The sequence below is a fragment of the Heterodontus francisci genome, chromosome 20 (assembly GCF_036365525.1).
Source record: "Heterodontus francisci isolate sHetFra1 chromosome 20, sHetFra1.hap1, whole genome shotgun sequence".
Lineage (NCBI taxonomy): Eukaryota > Metazoa > Chordata > Chondrichthyes > Heterodontiformes > Heterodontidae > Heterodontus > Heterodontus francisci.
In genome coordinates, this window is record NC_090390.1 from 33,415,990 (window position 1) to 33,435,429 (window position 19,440).

The 19,440-nt window shown below is 44.8% G+C and overlaps 1 protein-coding gene across 16 annotated transcripts in view; it reads right to left on the reverse strand.

Moving 5' to 3' along the window:
* Positions 1-1,375: 1,375 nt before the first annotated feature.
* Positions 1,376-19,440, reverse strand: part of LOC137380557 (monocarboxylate transporter 12-like) — a 112,993-nt gene continuing 94,928 nt past the window's right edge. For 5 of the 16 annotated variants that reach the window (XM_068052555.1, XM_068052556.1, XM_068052554.1 and 2 more), the window contains 3 exons: positions 13,791-14,415; positions 2,654-2,913; positions 1,376-1,764 (listed from right to left, as the gene is read on the reverse strand). In XM_068052555.1, coding sequence (XP_067908656.1) covers positions 1,568-1,764; positions 2,654-2,913; positions 13,791-14,415 — 1,082 coding nt within the window. In that variant the 3' untranslated portion in view covers positions 1,376-1,567. The other 11 variants (XM_068052560.1, XM_068052565.1, XM_068052566.1 and 8 more) reach the window with 9 other exon arrangements.

The following is a 19,440-nucleotide window of genomic DNA, read 5'->3' on the forward strand; positions in this document are numbered from 1 at the left end:
TGATTAGGAACCTGAAAGGGGATTTACGTCTGGAGACAGGGGGTGGCTCAGGTACTAAATGAGTATTTTGCATCTGTCCTTACCAAGGAAGAAGATGCTGCAGAGAAGGAGGCCATTCAGCCTGTCGTGTCCATGCTGGATCTCTGCAAGAGCAACTCACCTAGTGCTATTCGACCACCTTTTCCCTGTAGCCCTGCTAATTGTTTTCTCTTCGGATAATTGTCCAATTCTGTTTTGGGGACCTCAATTGAATCTGCCTTCATCACACTCTCAGGCAGTGCTTTCCAGATCCAGCAGAGAAGCTCTAATGGGGGTGCAGAAGGAGAGGGACCTGGGAGTATATGTGTACAATCGTTAAAGATGGCAGGGCAGCTTGAGAAAGCAGTTAATAAAGCATACAAGATCCCGGGCTTTATAAATAGGAGCACAGAGTACAAAAACAAGGAATTTGTGATAAAGCTGTATAAAACACTGGTTCAACCTCAACTGGAGTACTGTGTCCAGTTCTGGCCACCACACTTTAGGAAAAATGTGAAGGCATTAAAGTGGGTGCAGATAAGAATCATGAGAATGGTTCCAGGGATGAGGAACTTCAGTTACATGGTTAGATTAGAGAAGCTGGGGCTGTTCTCCTTGGAGGAGAAATGATTCAGAAGAGATTTGATAGAGGTGTTCAAAATCAAGACAAATCTAGACAGAGTAGATAGGCAGAAGGATCGAGAACCAGTGGAAACTGATATCAGGTGATTAACAAAAAAAGAAACAGCTACATGAGGAAAACCTTTGTTATGCAGAGTGGTTAGGATCTGGAATGCACTGCCTGAGAGTGTGGCAAAGGTAGATTCAATTGAGGCCTTCAATTGAGGTGAGTTGCTCTTGCAAACAGCCAGCATGGTCATGACAGGCTGAATGGCCTCCTTCTCTGATGTAACCATTCTATGATTCTATAAGCAATTTAATAGCCAAACACAAATAATTAATAGCAAGTCAATCCACAGAGAACTTCAGCATTGGAACAGGAGTAGGTATTCAGCCCGAGTGTGTTCAACTGTTTAATTAAATCATGGCTGATCTGTGCCTTAAAAATCTATTTACCCGCCTTTGTTCCATATCCCTTGACAACCATAACTAACAAAAATCTATCGATCACAGTCTTAAAAAAATGTCAGTTGACCCAACGTCAACATGAGGTCTGAGGATTAAAACTAACACAGGGCAGATGTACCATCACTTATAAATCTGGTACATTTATAGGAGTCACATGTCTACACATAGGCCCTTTTTTTTTTAAGAAAAAGAGGTACTGTAAGAGACCTGTGCAAATGCAGTTAGCAAGTCAATAGGAACATGTGGAATGTATGAAGGAGATAGAAAGTTTAAAAAAAAACTATTTTATGTATATATAAAAATACTTTGGCATTGAAAGAATTAACAAAATATTTACTGATAGCTACTCAAGTACCAAGATTGCCTACACTAAAATGTTTCCATATTTTGAGGACTTTTCTATGTGCCAGCAATTTTTTGACTGTATTTTTTAATGTAACAATGTTCTACGAAATGATTTTTAGATTTGATCATTTGATGCAGTCTGAAAAGTTGTAGTGCTAGGATCTGACTCTATGACAGCAGTCTGAAGGTCATCTGAACTTCTGCATTTCCTCATCAGACCGGCAGAAATCACCAACATGGAGCTGACTAGCATGGACAACCCACTGACAAGGAAAGCTGCTGTATAACTTCCTGTTGTATCCACCAACCAACCTGCAAAGTGAAAAAGGATGTATTGAAGAAAATCTGTGCTTAGTTACAGCTGTCCTATTGCAAACCCTTAAAAAAAGTACAGACACCTTGATAATATAATTGGTACAGCCTAGGCGGGAAGCTAGTTTGGACATGCAAGTCGATCTAGACAGCTTTTCTGGCAGCAATAACCTATTGATGTATAGCACGATCCCCCTACTATTAAAACCAGTAAGTTGGATCATTCATGAGCGAGTCAGCTGTTAAATCAATTCCTAACTAGTCATGGTTTTAAAGAGGCTGTGGGTGAAATGCACTGAAGATGCACTCAATTGCCCTCAATCTTTTTAGAACAACTGTCACTGTTGACAAGACAGCTCTGCAGTCTATCATGCAGCATGTGGAAGTGATGAATGGATAGGTTTAGACCCATTGGGTAAATGTATTAATTTGGTTCTCCTGGAATGTGGGCTGCATGTTGGAAACACAGGGAATGAATGGATCACATATCAAATATTTGGGCTGATAATAGTAAATAAGCTAATAGTAACATTATCCTTCTAAAACCATATAGGTTTGCAGCACAGAAAGAGCTCATTTGGCCTACTGTGTCTGTGTTGCTCGTCACCCATATTTGACTGGCCTAAAAGCTCAGCAGTGCTTTTATTGTCACACTGCTAAGGAATTCATACTCAGTGCAAAGCCTAGTTCTAACCTGGGTGGTTGCACCTTCAATTGAGACCTGTGGTGTCTTTCCATTCAATTGCTGCTAATTGCAAGAGTATAAATGTTACAGTTTGATTGTCTCTAGCTGAAACATATTAAAATAGTCAAATAAATCAGTGAATAATTCAAAACACACTTACAATAAAAAAAAATCATTAATAGATTGACCTGCTATAATACTGACCTGCTATTGGTGGTCCAATAAGATAAGGTATCCCATGAATAAAGTACACAATTCCCAGAGCAGAGGAGAGGAAAGCATTTCCTGCTATATCTGACGTTACTACTGGGATAAGAGCAACATATGCCCCATCAAAGTATCCATAAAGAACTGAATAGGGAACAAGGAGTGGAAAAGATCTCAGAATGGGAATGAATAGAGAACAGAGACCATCCATCCCAATGGTCAAAATGTAACAGTATTTGCGATACTTCTTCAACAACCTGCGGATTTAAAGAGAGAGGGTTTCCAGAATAAAAATACTAATATTCAGTTTGGATAAAGTGGGCAACAAATAAAATCCTAATGGCCTGGTCTGTTTCATTACACTCAATATGGACAATTGCAGTACTACTAAATGTCATTCTTTCCTATTTAGAAATGATTAAGCCCATTAATATAGAAACTAGATACAATAACTTTGATTGATACAAATCTCCAAATAACAGCAAACATTTCCCTACAAATGAAATAAAACATCTTTCAAGTGGACTTTGAACCATGATACCAGTAATTATCTTATAATAATGAGGTTCAACAACACTCATTTCATTCTTCTCTACTCAAGGCTTTTTAGTTACTTTGAAATGAAAACAGAAAATGCTAGAAATACTCAGCAGGTCAGGCAGCAACTGTGGAGAGAGAAGCAGAGTTAATGTCATGCTCACGGAGGGAACAGTGATGAAATATGAAATGAACTCGAGGAATTATGAAATAAAAGCAAACTGTTGAACTAAGCTACAAGAAAATGGACACTTTGCTTCCGGGCAACATGGATGGAGAGGTCAGGTGATCCCTGTTCTGCCAATAAACATGTTTACAGATGATGGGACCATTATTACCATCTGGAATCACTTTGAGGGGGCACATTGACTTGTAAAATAGACCATTTCATGCTAACAACTCCTATCATCAAGAATTGGGCTAAAAAAAACTTTTGCAGACGGAATAACACCAAAGCCAAGGTCAAGTTTAGAGGTCTGAAATAAGACAAGGTTGTCAAAATGGAGCACATTCAAACACCATTATGTATCAATGGTCCTCACGTTCTGGAACATTGCATCAACACCCCAGGGGACAGCGTCTTGAGTCACCTGACTGAAACCGAAAGCTGATAAGTTTTTACCTTAAAAGGAAGGTATATCTTTGAGAGACTTAGGAGAGAGAGTCAGAAAGCCATTCCAGTCAGAAAAGCTGTGAGATCAATCCAGCTTAAGCAAGAAGTCTGTCATCAACATCTAAAACTACTGAGGCCCAGAAATTGCAAGGTGACCTTGAAAAAACCCGTATCTGAGACCAGGACTTTCACCACCAAATTCAGACTGAGTTTGGACCAAAGGAGTCTATGACATTTCAACAGTTGCAAAACAAGGAACATTCAGGCCTGCACTGTTATAAGATTCCCTCCTGGGAAGTAACTCTGAAGGTTTTAAACAACAAACTCTTTGACAACAATTGGCCACTAATTGCATGCTACCCTCTTATCTTTTCTTGTGTGTGTGTCTGTTGTAAATGTATGAGTGGGTGAGGTTGCAAACATTTTTGGGTATTGTTTGAATAAATATTTATCTTTTTAAAAAAAATACCTACAGGAAAATCTGTTGCCTGTCTGTTTATCTGACCCTAAAGCACTCAGGAATTAAAACACCATGTGTGGAAGTGGAAGTTACCCAAGCCATTTCCCATCTGTTCATCATCAGAACTGGAAAAAGTTAAAGATGTAGTAGGCTTTAAGCAAGTACAGAGAAGGCAGGAGAAATTAAATGACAAAATGGATGATGGTGCAAAGAAAAAGATGTTTCTGGAAGAGCTGAAAATGACAAAAGGCAGAATCATTACCAGCACTTGCTTTCCAAAGAAATGGGGGCAGAGGTTATGATCTGAAACGCTTGAAATCGATGTTGAGTCTGGGTGGTTGTAAAGGTAACAAAGGTTGATGGAGATGTAGAGGGATCAGACATCTATAATGAAATAGAGACAGTTGGGTCAGAAACTGGATACTGTTAAAGTGGCAAAGGACACTTGAAGAGTCACAGACATAGGTGGGAAGAGATAAAAACAAGAAGGGTCGCTGACCTGAAACGTTAACTCTGCTTCTCTTTCCACAGATGCTGCCAGACCTGCTGAGTGGTTCCAGCATTTCTTGTTTTTATTTCAGATTTCCAGCATCCGCAGTATTTTGCTTTTAATATAGGTGGGAAGAGACTGGACAAGGGGAGAAAAAAAAGAGTCGCTATAGGAAGAAATAAGTTCCGTGGGGCAAGAACAAGATGAAACAATGAGTATACTGGGGCAGTCCTGCTTGTGGATTTTGGGAAGAAGGTAGAAGTGGGCTGTTTGGGGCTGGAGGACTTGAGCAGAGGCTGGCATCTCTGTGTAGCAGTGAGGGAGTGTTGCATTGTCAGAAGTGCGGTCTCAGATGAGATGTTAAACAGAGGCCACATCTGCCTTTTCAAGTGAATATGAAAGATCCTATGGCACTCTTTTGAAAAGAAAAGATTGGCTCTGTGTCCTGGTCAACATTCACCCCTTATCCAACAGTGCCAAAACAGTTAAACCAGTCATTGCTGTTTTGTGAGACCTTACTGTGTGTAAAATGGTTGCTATGTTTTCCCATATTAGTAACCATGAATCAAAAATAATTAATTGTGTAGCGTTTTGGGGCAACATGAAAGGTGTTTACTAATGCATTTTTTAAAAGTCAGGTCAGTAATATTGGGGATGATGGGCAAGGTGTAAGTATTTGATTTTAAATGTGGTAACTATCATAATTTCATGTACCTTAAAATACCAAACTATTTTAGAAAAGTTCAGAACCAGAGAGTGATAAAATTTCACTAAAAAAGTTTAAAAATCTAAGTACATGTATTAGAATAAAAGAAAAGTCTTGCTATAAAATCCTTAAAAATGAGCTTATAACCTGATTTATTAAGAAAAAAGGTATTACAAAGAACAAAGAACAAAGAAAATTACAGCACAGGAACAGGCCCTTCGGCCCTCCAAGCCTGCGCCGATCCAGATCCTCTATCTAAACATGTCGCCTATTTTCTAAGAGTCTGTATCTCTTTGCTTCCTGCCCATTCATGTATCTGTCTAGATACATCTTAAAAGACGCTATCGTGCCCGCGTCTACCACCTCCGCTGGCAACGCGTTCCAGGCACCCACCACCCTCTGCGTAAAGAACTTTCCACACATATACCCCCTAAACTTTTCCCCTCTCACTTTGAACTCGTGACCCCTAGTAATTGAGTCCCCCACTCTGGGAAAAAGCTTCTTGCTATCCACCCTGTCTATACCTCTCATGATTTTGTACACCTCAATCAGGTCCCCCCTCAACCTCCGTCTTTCTAATGAAAATAATCCTAATCTACTCAACCTCTCTTCATAGCTAGCACCCTCCATACCAGGCAACATCCTGGTGAACCTCCTCTGCACCCTCTCCAAAGCATCTACATCCTTTTGGTAATGTGGCGACCAGAACTGCACGCAGTATTCCAAATGTGGCCGAACCAAAGTCTTATACAACTGTAACATGACCTGCCAACACTTGTACTCAATACCCCGTCCGATGAAGGAAAGCATGCCGTATGCCTTCTTGACCACTCTATTGACCTGCGTTGCCACCTTCAGGGAACAATGGACCTGAACACCCAAATCTCTCTGTACACCAATTTTCCCCAGGACTCTTCCATTTACTGTATAGTTCACTCTTGAATTGGATCTTCCAAAATGCATCACCTCGCATTTGCCCTGATTGAACTCCATCTGCCATTTCTCTGCCCAACTCTCCAATCTATCTATATTCTGCTGTATTCTCTGACAGTCCCCTTCACTATCTGCTACTCCACCAATCTTAGTGTCGTCTGCAAACTTGCTGATCAGACCACCTATACTTTCCTCCAAATCATTTATGTATATCACAAACAACAGTGGTCCCAGCACGGATCCCTGTGGAACACCACTGGTCACACGTCTCCATTTTGAGAAACTCCCTTCCACTGCTACTCTCTGTCTCCTGTTGCCCAGCCAGTTCTTTATCCATCTAGCTAGTACACCCTGGACCCCATGCGACTTCACTTTCTCCATCAGCCTACCATGGGGAACCTTATCAAACGCCTTACTGAAGTCCATGTATATGACATCTACAGCCCTTCCCTCATCAATCAACTTTGTCACTTCCTCAAAGAATTCTATTAAGTTGGTAAGACATGACCTTCCCTGCACAAAACCATGTTGCCTATCACTGATAAGCCCATTTTCTTCCAAATGGGAATATATCCTATCCCTCAGTATCTTCTCCAGCAGCTTCCCTACCACTGACGTCAGATTCACCGGTCTATAATGACCTGGATTATCCCTGCTACCCTTCTTAAACAAGGGGACAACATTAGCAATTCTCCAGTCCTCCGGGACCTCACCCGTGATTAAGGATGCTGCAAAGATATCTGTTAAGGCCCCAGCTATTTCCTCTCTCGCTTCCCTCAGTAACCTGGGATAGAGCCCATCCGGACCTGGGGACTTGTCCACCTTAATGCCTTTTAGAATACCCAACACTTCCTCCCTCCTTATGCCGACTTGACCTGGAGTAATCAAACATCTGTCCCTAACCTCAACATCCGTCATGTCCCTCTCCTCGGTGAATACCGATGCAAAGTACTCGTTTAGAATCTCACCCATTTTCTCTGACTCCACGCATAACTTTCCTCCTTTGTCCTTGAGTGGGCCAATCCTTTCTCCAGTTACCCTCTTGCTCCTTATATATGAATAAAAGGCTTTGGGATTTTCCTTAACCCTGTTTGCTAAAGATATTTCATGACCCCTTTTAGCCCTCTTAATTCCTCGTTTCAGATTGGTCCTACATTCCCGATATTCTTTCAAAGCTTCGTCTTTCTTCAGCCTCCTAGACCTTATGTATGCTTCCTTTTTCCTCTTAGCTAGTCTCACAATTTCACCTGTCATCCATGGTTCCCTAATCTTGCCATTTCTATCCCTCATTTTCACAGGAACATGTCTCTCCTGCACGCTAATCAACCTCTCTTTAAAATTTGGTATAGTTGGCCTTCCCCCAATTTAGCACTCTTCCTTTAGGACCACTCTCGTCTTTGTCCATGAGTATTCTAAAACTTACGGAATTGTGATCACTATTCCCAAAGTCGTCCCCTACTGAAATTTCAACCACCTGGCCGGGCTCATTCCCCAACACCAGGTCCAGTATGGCCCCTTCCCTAGTTGGATTATTTACATACTGCTCTAGAAAACCGTCCTGGATGCTCCTTACAAATTCTGCTCCATCTAGACCTCTAACACTAAGTGAATCCCAGTCAATGTTGGGAAAATTAAAATCTCCTATCACCACCACCCTGTTGCTCTTACATCTTTCCATAATCTGTTTACATATTTGTACCTCTATCTCACGCTCGCTGTTGGGAGGCCTGTAGTACAGCCCCAACATTGTTACCGCACCCTTCCTATTTCTGAGTTCTACCCATATTGCCTCACTGCTCGAGTCCTCCATAGTGCCCTCCTTCAGTACAGCTGTGATATCCTCTTTGACCAGTAATGCCACTCCTCCACCCCTTTTACCTCCCTCTCTATCCCGCATGAAGCATCGATATCCTGGGATATTTAGTTGCCAATCATGCCCTTCCCTCAACCAAGTCTCAGTAATAGCAATAACATCATACTCCCAGGTACTAATCCAAGCCCTAAGTTCATCTGCCTTACCTACTACACTTCTTGCATTAAAGCAAATGCACCTCAGACCACCAGTCCCTTTTCGTTCATCATCTGCTCCCTGTCTACTCTTTCCCTTAGTCACGCTGACTTCATTATCTAGTTCCTTACAGGCTTTAGTTACTACCTCCTTAATGTCCACTGACCTCCTCATATGGTTCCCATCCCCCTGCCACATTAGTTTAAACCCTCCCCAACAGCGTTAGCAAAAGCACCCCCAAGTACATTGGTTCCAGTCTGGCCCAAGTGTAGACCGTCCAATTTGTAATAGTCCCACCTCCCCCAGAACCGGTCCCAATGTCCCAAAAATCTGAACCCCTCCCTCCTGCACCATCTCTCAAGCCACGCATTCATCCTGACTATTCTTTCATTTCTACTCTGACTATCACGTGGCACTGGTAGCAATCCTGAGATTACTACCTCTGAGGTCCTACTTTTTAACTTGGCTCCTAACTCCCTAAATTCTGCTTGTAGGACCTCATCCCGTTTTTTTACCTATATCATTGGTGCCTATGTGCACAACGACAACTGGCTGTTCACCCTCCCCTTTCAGAATGTTCTGCAGCCGATCTGAAACATCCCTGACCCGTGCACCTGGGAGGCAACATACCATTCGGGAGTCTCGTTTTCGACCACAGAACCGCCTATCTACTCCCCTTACAATCGAATCCCCTATGACTATAGCCCTTCCACTCTTTTTCCCGCCCTTCCGAACAGCAGAGCCAGCCACGGTGCCATGAACCTGGCTACTGCTACCTTCCCCTGATGAGCCATCTCCCTCAACAGTATCCAAAACGGTATACCTGTTTTGGAGGGAGATGACCGCAGGGGACACCTGCGCTGCCTTCCTGCTCTTTCTCTGCCTTTTGGTCACCCAATCCCTTTCTCCCTCAGCAATCCTAATCTGCGGTGTGACCAATTCGCTAAACGTGCTATCCACGACCTCCTCAGCATCGCGGATGCTCCAAAGTGAGTCCATCCGCAGCTCCAGAGCCGTCATGCAGTCTAACAAGAGCTGCAGCTGGACACACTTCCAGCACGTGAAGGAGTCAGGGACATCAGTCGTGTCCCTGAGCTCCCACATTGAGCAAGAGGAGCATAACACGGGTCTGAGATCTCCTGCCATTTTCAATCTTAAGCTTAACTTAGATAAATGAAAAAGGAACGAAAAGTTTTTACCAATCACACGAAAAAAAAATAAATAGAAAAAGCCTTACCTTATCTGCACACCACCGAGTCCTTTTTTTTTGGTTAGAGGAGGAGGGCGGGTGGGAGACACTACAGGTGTAGTGTCTCGGGTTCAGCCGCTGCCCAAATATATAGGACTTACTTACCCAGCTGCCACCTCGCTCTCCCTGTCGCCGCTGCGACATTGTGGTGTCATGTATTGCCATGCCACGTTATATCCAGAGACAACTTATCAGTTTAGTAGAAAAAATATATAAAAATCAGTTCAGATGAAAGGTCATCCATGAACTTGAAACACTGGCCAGAATTTTACATAGCCATTTTGGATGGATTCAGAGGCAGGGGAGAGGGAGACATAAATTCAGAAAGGAAGGCCGGAGTTTTACGCCACCCCAGCATGCCAGATGGTGGCGGGGACGGGTGGGGGGGGGGAGCTGGCATAAAATGGAGCAGGAGGCTCCGGGAGGCTTTCCCACCCTGCACCTGCCTCCGCCCCAGACCGGACCACCCACCCCAGGCCAATTGAGGCCCTTAATTGGCCACTTAACGGCCACTTAAGGGCCTTCACCCGCCTCCATGGGTATTTTACCCATGGCAAGTTGGCGTCTGGTAGACGTGAAAGGCCATTCAGCGATACCTGGCGGCCTTCCAGCATACTGGGGAGAGGGGGGGGCTGACAATCAGGCACAGGGTGCCCGAGTGAGGGCCACCCCCGCTTTCCCAACTACCCCCAGGACCGAAGACGCCCCCTACCACTCAAATGACCACACTTGCTCAAATCAAACTTAACTCGGTACTGGCTCCATGTCCTCAACTGGTCTGTAGTCCCAGCAGTGGCCACCGCTCCTGGTGGCACTGCTGGGACTAAGAGGTGCCGGCCCGATGATTGGGCAGCAGCTCATTGAGGCGGGACTTCCTCCCTCAAGCGGGTGGATGTCCTGCCTCTGAAGATTTAAAGCCCGGAGACCTGTAAAATGCTGGTCGGATCCCCAGGCCGGGCCAAAGCGGGTTCGCCATCGACCTTTACGTCAGTGGAAAGCTCCAGTCCGCCAGGCCTAAAATCCAGCCCATCGTTTCTGCATTTTACCAAAAACAGCTGACATGGAGGGTAGACTTTGCACATTGATGTGGCAGGAAAGTAATTAAGGCACTTAACTGGCCAACTGACCACAATTTTACGGCGCATTTTAAACCTTACCAATGGTGGACAGGAACCAAGGGGCTTCAGAGTGTCGCCTGGTTAAAGGAGGCAGCAAGCAAGTGGGAGGTCAGTGCTGAATCTCTCAGCCAGCCATTGAGAGAGCCTGTATGCCATGCCAGGGAGGTACCGACATGGTTCAGGATCGTCTTCTATCATCGCGGCTACTTGAGGCAATGGTGCCACCGGTAGAAGGGCTGAAGTGGCGCTGTCCACATCAGGAGTGCCCTGGGAGGAGCCCCCCAGATGCTGAAAGCAGCCACTCTTCCTCCCTTGCAAGGCACACTTGTACCAACCTGCTGACCTGAGGAGGACGAGGACCTCGCAGAGACTCCAGGTGACCAGGTGGTCTGCTGGATCAGGCTCTCCATGAGGGTTGCCAACCTCTGCATGGAGAAAGCCATGTTCACACACACCAGAGACATGGTAGCATTCACGGCCTGAATGGATTCCTCCATCGTCCACGCATGGGAGCACATAGTCTCTGGAAGCTCTGCCAGATGTTCCCTTCACTCTCGCTGCAGCTGCAGCATTTGCCATGTTGCCAATGAGGTCAGAGGCATGTCATTAGCCTGGGGCGCAGCATGGGCCTGGCCCCCCACAGTCCTCCAACTATCAGTGGCCTCGGCCTTCACAGCCTCTATCAGCTGCTTGTTGGTGTCCGTGCTGTGCTCACCAGGTTGTGTGGCCTATTCTCAGTGTGAACAAATACTCACCGACATGAGAGTATCTGACCTGGTGGAGGATGCGAGGGAATGATATGACAATGCACCCTTTGAGGATATCTCCTCCTCCTCAGAGGCAGCTGGCCGGCCACTGGTCTCGCCAGCTGTCCACACTTCAGCATAACTCTGCCCTGCTTGAGAGAACATACAGATTGAAAGGTTAAGGGCTTCCCATTGCATCATCCCAACTATCCCCACTGTGGAGCTCCTTGTGCCCAGCGACACACATGAACACTGTGCCTCATGTGTGCCAGATGGACCCTTGAGCCCCTGCATTCGCTCACTCACCTTCTTGCATTGATACTCTTGCTTCGCCATCAGCTGGAGAGCGGCCCCCATGCTGCCCTGCCAGTTCCAAGGCCTCCTCCTCCATGAGGGTCAGGATGGACAAAGACAGCACCCCTCCGCCTGTCTTGGCCCTTTGTATTATGGGCTCTCCTCTCCTGCAAGCACAAAGTTGAACACTGTTAGTTTCCCTGTGGAGACAAGCACAACGCCTATGCCAGTGGGGCCCCAGCAAACCTTGATGAGGGCACACGAATGTCTCCTGCATGCGGTCACTCTCCAGGGAGCTTGTGGAGGGCAGCAATGACTCCTCACCTTGGCAGACCCGAATATGGTCACTGAGGTGCTTGCGGCACTGTATCCAGGTTCATGGGGTGACTCCATGCCTGTTGACCTCCTCTGCAATCTCTGTACAGAGTTGCTTCATCAGACAGGCCAGTCTCCTTTGCCTGTCCTTGTGGAAGAGAACCTCCAGCCTTGCCCTTGCAGCCTGGAGGGAGGCAGCACTGAATCATGAGGCCACCTGGAGTCCATCTGCCCTTGTAGCTACAGGTTTCTGTTTAAATTTCTGATTTCCAGGCAGTCAGTCACCAGTGGTTGGCAGGCACTCAGTAGGGCCTGGGAGGCAGTCCACAGTGAATGCAGGGCTGGCAGCCCTTTAAATATGGCGCCAAAACCTGGAGTGGCGTCAGCTGACGCTGCCTTGCTTTCTGCCTCTGCACTATGAGTGGACAGTCCCCGCGCCTCCCTATTGCTAACTGGCCAGCTACTGTAAGATTGCGTGCGGCTCAATGCCCGAACAGAAGTCGCCGACCGCTTCCGGTCCTGATGTCAGGACCTGTAACCTAGCCGCAAAATTCTAGCCATTGACTCTGTTTCTCTCTCCAGAGTTGTTGCCTGACCTGCTCAGTGTTTCCAGTTTTTCCTTTAACTTTACTCATTGTTAAATAATGCAGCCCGGTTGAACATTAAAAGAATAATCCATTTTCACTCAGAATCATCACCCTTCTCCAACCATTTGTACAGCGAATTCAGGAAACATTTTGAAACTCTTTGGATTGGATAGGATTAACTGACATCTGTAGTGAGGAATGGAAGACTTTTATTCCTGGCATCCAATGATATCATTTAGCATCCCAGGTACACAATAAAGCCCTCTCTACTCGGCCACAACAATATGCATTGATTCTTCTAGTGCTGTGCACATATTCTCTCGGTTTAGTACTATCGACACTGCCAACATCTGTTAATGTAACCATATCAATCTTTATACCATCCACTTTTGATTAGCTAGTAGAAATGGCCTTCAGCGATGCATTTGGGTTTATTAAGATCCAGTCTTTGAAAAATTTACATTCTGATCAAGACAATGGAAAGAATGAAGGAAGTATACTAGTTAATTAGTAAAGCATGGTATCAAAAAGTAGAAAATAAAATTTAAAAAACAGAGAGACTGGTAAAAAAGAGAAAAAGAGACAAAATGGAGGTATGTGGATCAATGGGATAAGCTGAATTTGTTAAACTATAGTCTATTAAAATAGATTTTTCAGCATTTGTGGTTTGGAGCTAATAGGTTCAAGATGTAAGCTAAAAATGTTCAAAACAATCCTTCCTAGGGACAAGTGGTGGGAAATACGCCAGATGAGAGAGTTCGGACATTGAACAGCATGATAACACACTCACCTATCGGGTGTATGATGGTGTATCATACGTTCATGATCGTGTCTAATGGATAATTCTGGAAGTGATGGGGAGCTGGAAGACTGCATTTTCTATCCTAATCCAGTGACGTTACACAGCAAAATCAGTATAAATTGAGCAGAAAATCCTGCCCTGGTCTGAGGCTGAGACTCTCGGCACTTCCTACCACTGACAATGATCTCAGAGCCACTAATGCTGCAATTTATCCTATAGCCTATGAGTCTTATCATTCCAGTGCAGAATAACATCAATTTTTTTTTAAATCCTTACCTTCTGTCCGTTAACCAGCCAAATGAAATGTTGCCAATAATGTTTACGATGCCTAGTATTGACATTAAGAAGGCTGCTTGTTGCTGGCTGACCCCAGCGCTTACCGCATATGGTACAAGATGCACAAAAGGAGTGCTGCAGCCATAGGCCAAGAACAGCAGCGACGCAGCAAATACAAGGAAGTCTGACGTCAGGAGGAAGGCGTATTCTTTATATGATGGACAACAGCCACAGGGTTGCTTTTCACCCCTGTCTTTTCTGATGAAGTTTGAATCTACAGAAGGGCAGGGCAGTTGAGGGTCATCGCATTGTGTTTTATAGCTGCATTCCTCAGAAGATTTACTGCTTGCAACATTGCTTATGGTGGAACTGGGCAGATCCTCTACAAGACTGAGGGGCCGCAGCAAAGCACCGCAGACACAAATATTAGCTACAAGGCCTCCGAGGATGAGTAATGCCCCACGCCAGGAATACTGTTCAATCAGCAGCTGAACCACTGGGGCCAAAACAAAAGTCCCAATTCCACTTCCTGACATGGCCAACCCATAAGCCATAGCTTTCCTCTTACAGAAGTACTGTCCCACAATCGATATGGCTGGTGAATAAGCTAAAGCATATCCACAACCTGCAACGGAGAACAGAAATTTTATTAAGATGCATATTCTATTCCAGAAAGCCAGGCAATAAAGGATAAGGCTAGGAACTAATCTTTACACACTTTATAGGTTTTTATTTACAGAGATACACATTACAAACATGTACTTCCGAACCCATCAACTATAGTTTCAGTCTGCTCCTATATATAGGAGCACAAGTGAATCTGAAGTTAATGCCCACCACCTAAACACAATTAAATACTCAATTACTATGCAATTAGCAATACATACTATTTTATCCAGTTGTTTTTGCTTTCAGCTTTCTACCATCAGTAGCCGAAACGAGTGTTCTCAACCAGGGGTCTGCAGTCCCCTAGGGATCCACAAGAATACTTCAGGGGGTTCGCCAGCTGGTTGCCCATCAGTATATTCAGATGAGTGGAATAATCTCAGTAATACAAACCTGTGCATATGCAGTCAACTCAGGTTCTTACTACTGGAGACCAGTTGCATGTAGTTAGACAAGTCCCTTTGCGCATTACTGACTTTTATAACAGTACTTATCTCGATAATTTTTTTTTTTGTTCCAGCCCTTTTCAGTCCACATTCATAAACCACTCACTTCTGATGAAGGGTCATGGACCCGAAACGTTAACTCTGCTTCTCTTTCCACAGATGCTGCCAGACCTGCTGAGTGGTTCCAGCATTTCTTGTTTTTATTTCATAAACCACTCACTGCTTTTAAACATTAAATAAAATAGTGGAAGTTATAACTTCTCTTCCGGAGAATTAAAACCTGGTTTGTGGTGGGGAAATCTATGATTTAGGCTGGCATTGAGGCTGCAAAGGTAGCATGAGCCTTCCTTTCAAACTTTTTTTTATCCCTGTTTGGAGCCAGCCCATGTCGGTTGGAAACCACTCAGATGTTTGAAAAGAACCTTTTTTTCCAGATTAAACAGGTGTTTGAGACGAGGAGAGCATGCCATCAATGCAGAGAATACATGCACCATGGTGCCTTAGAGCGGGGGGAAAGCGGGTGGGGACGGGGCAGATAAAAAGAGACTCTATAGCCTCTAGTTCTGTGGCAAAGCTATAATAATTGGGAAGCCAAATGACTCCCCTTCAATATCTTCAGTCTGAGCTCATAGAAATTGCTGAAAGCATAAACACGATTTTCCTCGTACACCAGACTCAAAACTATATCGATGGCCATGTATCTCTCTAGCGGACGGATAGACCTAGTCTGGGTGCTCATGTTCTCTGAGTCAATACCACCAGCTGTTTGTGAAGGGGTTGGAGAGGAGGAAAAAAGGGGGCTGCCTTTGCCATTAAAGGATTTATACCAATGAGATTGGCTGGGTAAAGTTGCTCAGCGGTCATGTTCTTTTTCTCCATTTCTCTTACATGCCATCCAGCTCCACCATTACTGGTGTGATTAATTCGAGAAGCTGGCTTTCTCCTTGTTCTCCATAGGTCAGAGAAGCTTAAGGGGAGATTTAATAGGGGCGTTCAAAATTGTGGAGAGTTTTGATGAAGTAAATAAAGAGAAACTGTTTCTACTAGTGGGCGGGTCGTCAACCATAGGACATAGATTTAAGATAGTTCACAAAAAGAGCCAGAGGAGGCAATGAGAAATGTTTTAACATGAGTTGGTATGATCTGTATTTCACTGTCTGAAAGGGTGCTGGAAACAGATTTAATAGTCATTTTCAAAAGGGAAATACATACATACTTTGAAAAGGAAACATTTGCAAGGTAATGGGTAAAGAGCAAGAGAGTGTGACTAATTGGATAGCTCTTTCAAATATGATTTCAGGTACAATGAGCTGAATGGCCTCTTTCTATGCTGTATGATTCTATGCAATCCTCTTATTTTGAAGGAGGAGGAATGGAATCAAAGGAGGGACACGAGGCAGGTTCATTTGCACCTAAGACAAAGCACACGTTGTGTTACCTAACCCCTTCACTAGGGAAACAGTTCCAGATCTGCTAGAATATGATCTTGAAGACAAGCTTCACTACTGAATGATAGTAAAGGTTACCAGTGCTGAAATTTTATGGCTGAGGTTCGTTTTAAACCGCCATATGAGAACGTAAATGAGATCAACATGTGTATCACATGCCTCAAGGAGGTCCAAGCTGAGAGCTGGCCTTGCATTTTAAAACAAGGAGCAAACACTGGAAGACCCAGACTCAGACCCAGATGATGGAATAGAAAGCTACATAATCTAAATTTGCTGATGCCACAAATATAGGTGGCACTGTAAGCAGTGTGGATGGAAGTGTAACATTACAAAGAGATATTTATAGGTTAAGTGAATGGGCAAAACTGTGGGAAATGGATTTCAATGTAGGCAAATTTGAGGTCATCTACTTTGGACCTAAAATGGATAGAACAGGGGACTGTCTAAATGGTGAAAAGCTAAAAACAGTTGAGGTCCACAGAAACTTGGGGATCCAGGTACATAGATGATTAAAATGTCATGAACAGGCCTTTATAACTAGAAGACTAGAATACAAGGGGATAGGAGTCATGCTACAGCTATACAAAGCCCTAGTTAGACCACACCTGGAGTAATGTGAGCAGTTCTGGGCACCACCCCTTAGGACCTCAAGATAAGCTTCAAGTACATATACCCGCCATCACTAAGACCACCTACTTCCATCTCCGTAACATCGCCCGACTCTACTAACTGCTGTTGAAAACTCTCACCAATCCTTTGTTACCTCTCGACTATTCCAACGCACTCCTGGCTGGCCTCCCACATTCTACCCTCCATAAACTTGAAATCATCCGAAACTCTGTTGTTCCTGTTCTTACTTACACCAAGCCCCATTTCCCCACCACTCCTGTGCTCTCTGACCTAAACTGTCTCCCAATTAAGCAACACCTCAATTTTAAAATTCCCTTCCTCGTTTTCAAATCCCTCCATGAACTCACTCGTCCCTACCTCTGTAGATGCCTCCAGGCCCAAACCCTCCAAGATATCTGCGCTCCTCTAATTTTGGCCTCTTGAACGTCCCTGATTTTAATCATCCGCTATTAGTGACAGTGCCTTCAGTTGCCTGATCCTTAATCGCTGGAATTCCCTCTCTAAACCTCTCCGTCTCTCTACCTCTCTTTCCCCTTTTCTGAAGTTACTTAAAACCTATCTCCATGACCAAGCTTTTGGTTATCTACCCTAATATCTCTTTATGTGGCTCAGTGTCAAATTTTGCTTTTTACGCTCCTGGGAAGTGCCTTGGGACATTTTATTAGGTTAAAGGTGTTATAGTTGTTGCTGTTATGGCTCAATTTTTTTTTATTTGTTTCATTGGATGTGGGCATCACTGGCTAGGCCAGCATTTATTGTCCATCCCTAATTGCCCATGAGATGGTGAAGATGAACTGCCTTCTTCAACCGCTGCAGTCCATGTGGGGTAGGTACACCCACAGTGCTATTAGGGAGTTCCAGGATTTTGACCCAGCGACAGTGAAGGAATGGCAATATAGTTTCAAGTCAGGATGTTGTGTGGCTTGGAGAGGACCTTGCTGGTGGTGGTATTTCCATGCATCTGCTATCTGCTGCCCTTGTCCTTCTAGTTGGTAGAGGTCGCGGGTTTGGAAGGTGCTGCCTGAGTAGCCGTGGTACGTTGCTGAAATGCATCTTGTAGATGGTACACACTGCAGCCACTGTGTGTCGGTGGTGGAGGGAGCGAATGTTTGTGGATGGGTGCCAAGCAAGCGGGCTGCTTTGTCCTGGATGGTGTTGAGCTTCTTGAGTGTTGTTGGAGCTGCACCCATCCAGGCAAGTGGAGAGTATTCCATCACATTCTTGACTTGTACCTTGTAGATGGTGGACAGGCTTTGGGGAGTCAGGAGGTGAGTTACTCGCCACAGGATTCCTAGCCTCTGACCTGCTCTTGTAGTCATGGTATTTATATGGCTACTCCAGTTCAGTTTCTGGTCAATGGTAGCCCCCAGGATGTTGATAGTGGGGGATTCAGTGATCGTAATGCCGTTGAATGTCAAGGGGAGATGGTTGGATTCTCTCTTGTTGGAGATAGTCATTGCCTGGCACTTGTGTGGTGCAATTGTTACTTGCCACTGTCAGTCCAAGCCTGGATATTGTCCAGGTCTTGCTGCATTTCCACATGGACTGCTTCAATATCTGAGGAGTCACAAATGGTGCTGAACATTCTGCAATCATCAGTGAACATCCCCACTTCCGACCTTATGATTGAAAGGTCACCGATGAAGCAGCTGAAGATGGTTGGGCCGAGGCACTACCCTGAGGAACTCCTGCAGTGATCACCTGGAGCTGAGATGATTGATCTCCAACAACGACAACCATCTTCCGTTACGCTAGGTATGACTCCAGCCAGCGGAGGGTTTTCCCCCTGATTCCCAATGACCTCAGTTTTGCCAGGGCTCCTTGATGCCATACTCGATCAAATGTTGCCTTGATGTCAAGGGCAGTTACTCTCATCTCATACCTTGAGTTCGGCTCTTTTGTCCATGTCTGAACCAAGGCCAATAATGAGGTCAGGAGCTGAGTGTTCCTGGTGGCACCCAAAGTGAGCGTCACTGAGCCGGTTTTTGCTAAGTAAGTGCCGCTTGATAGCACAGTCAATGACACCTTTCATCACTTTACTGATGATCGAGAGTAGACTGATGGGGCGGTAATTGGGTGGGTTGGACTTGTCCTGTTTTTCGTGTACAGGATATACCTGGGCAATTTTCCACATTGCCGGGTAGATGCCAGTGTTGTAGCTGTACTGGAACAGCTTAGCCAGGGGCACACCAAGTTGTGGAGCACAGGTCTTCAGTACTATTGCCAGAATTTTGTCAGGGCGCGTAGCCTTCGCAGAATCCAGTGCCTTCAGTCATTTCTTGATATCACATAAAGTGAATCAAATTGGCTGAAGACTAGCATCAATGATGCTGGGGACTTCAGGAGGAGGCCGAGATGGATCATTCACTCGGCATTTCTGGTTGAAGATTGTTGCAAATGCTTCAGCCTTACCTTTTGCACTGATGTGCTGGGCTCCCCGACATTGAGGATGAGGATATT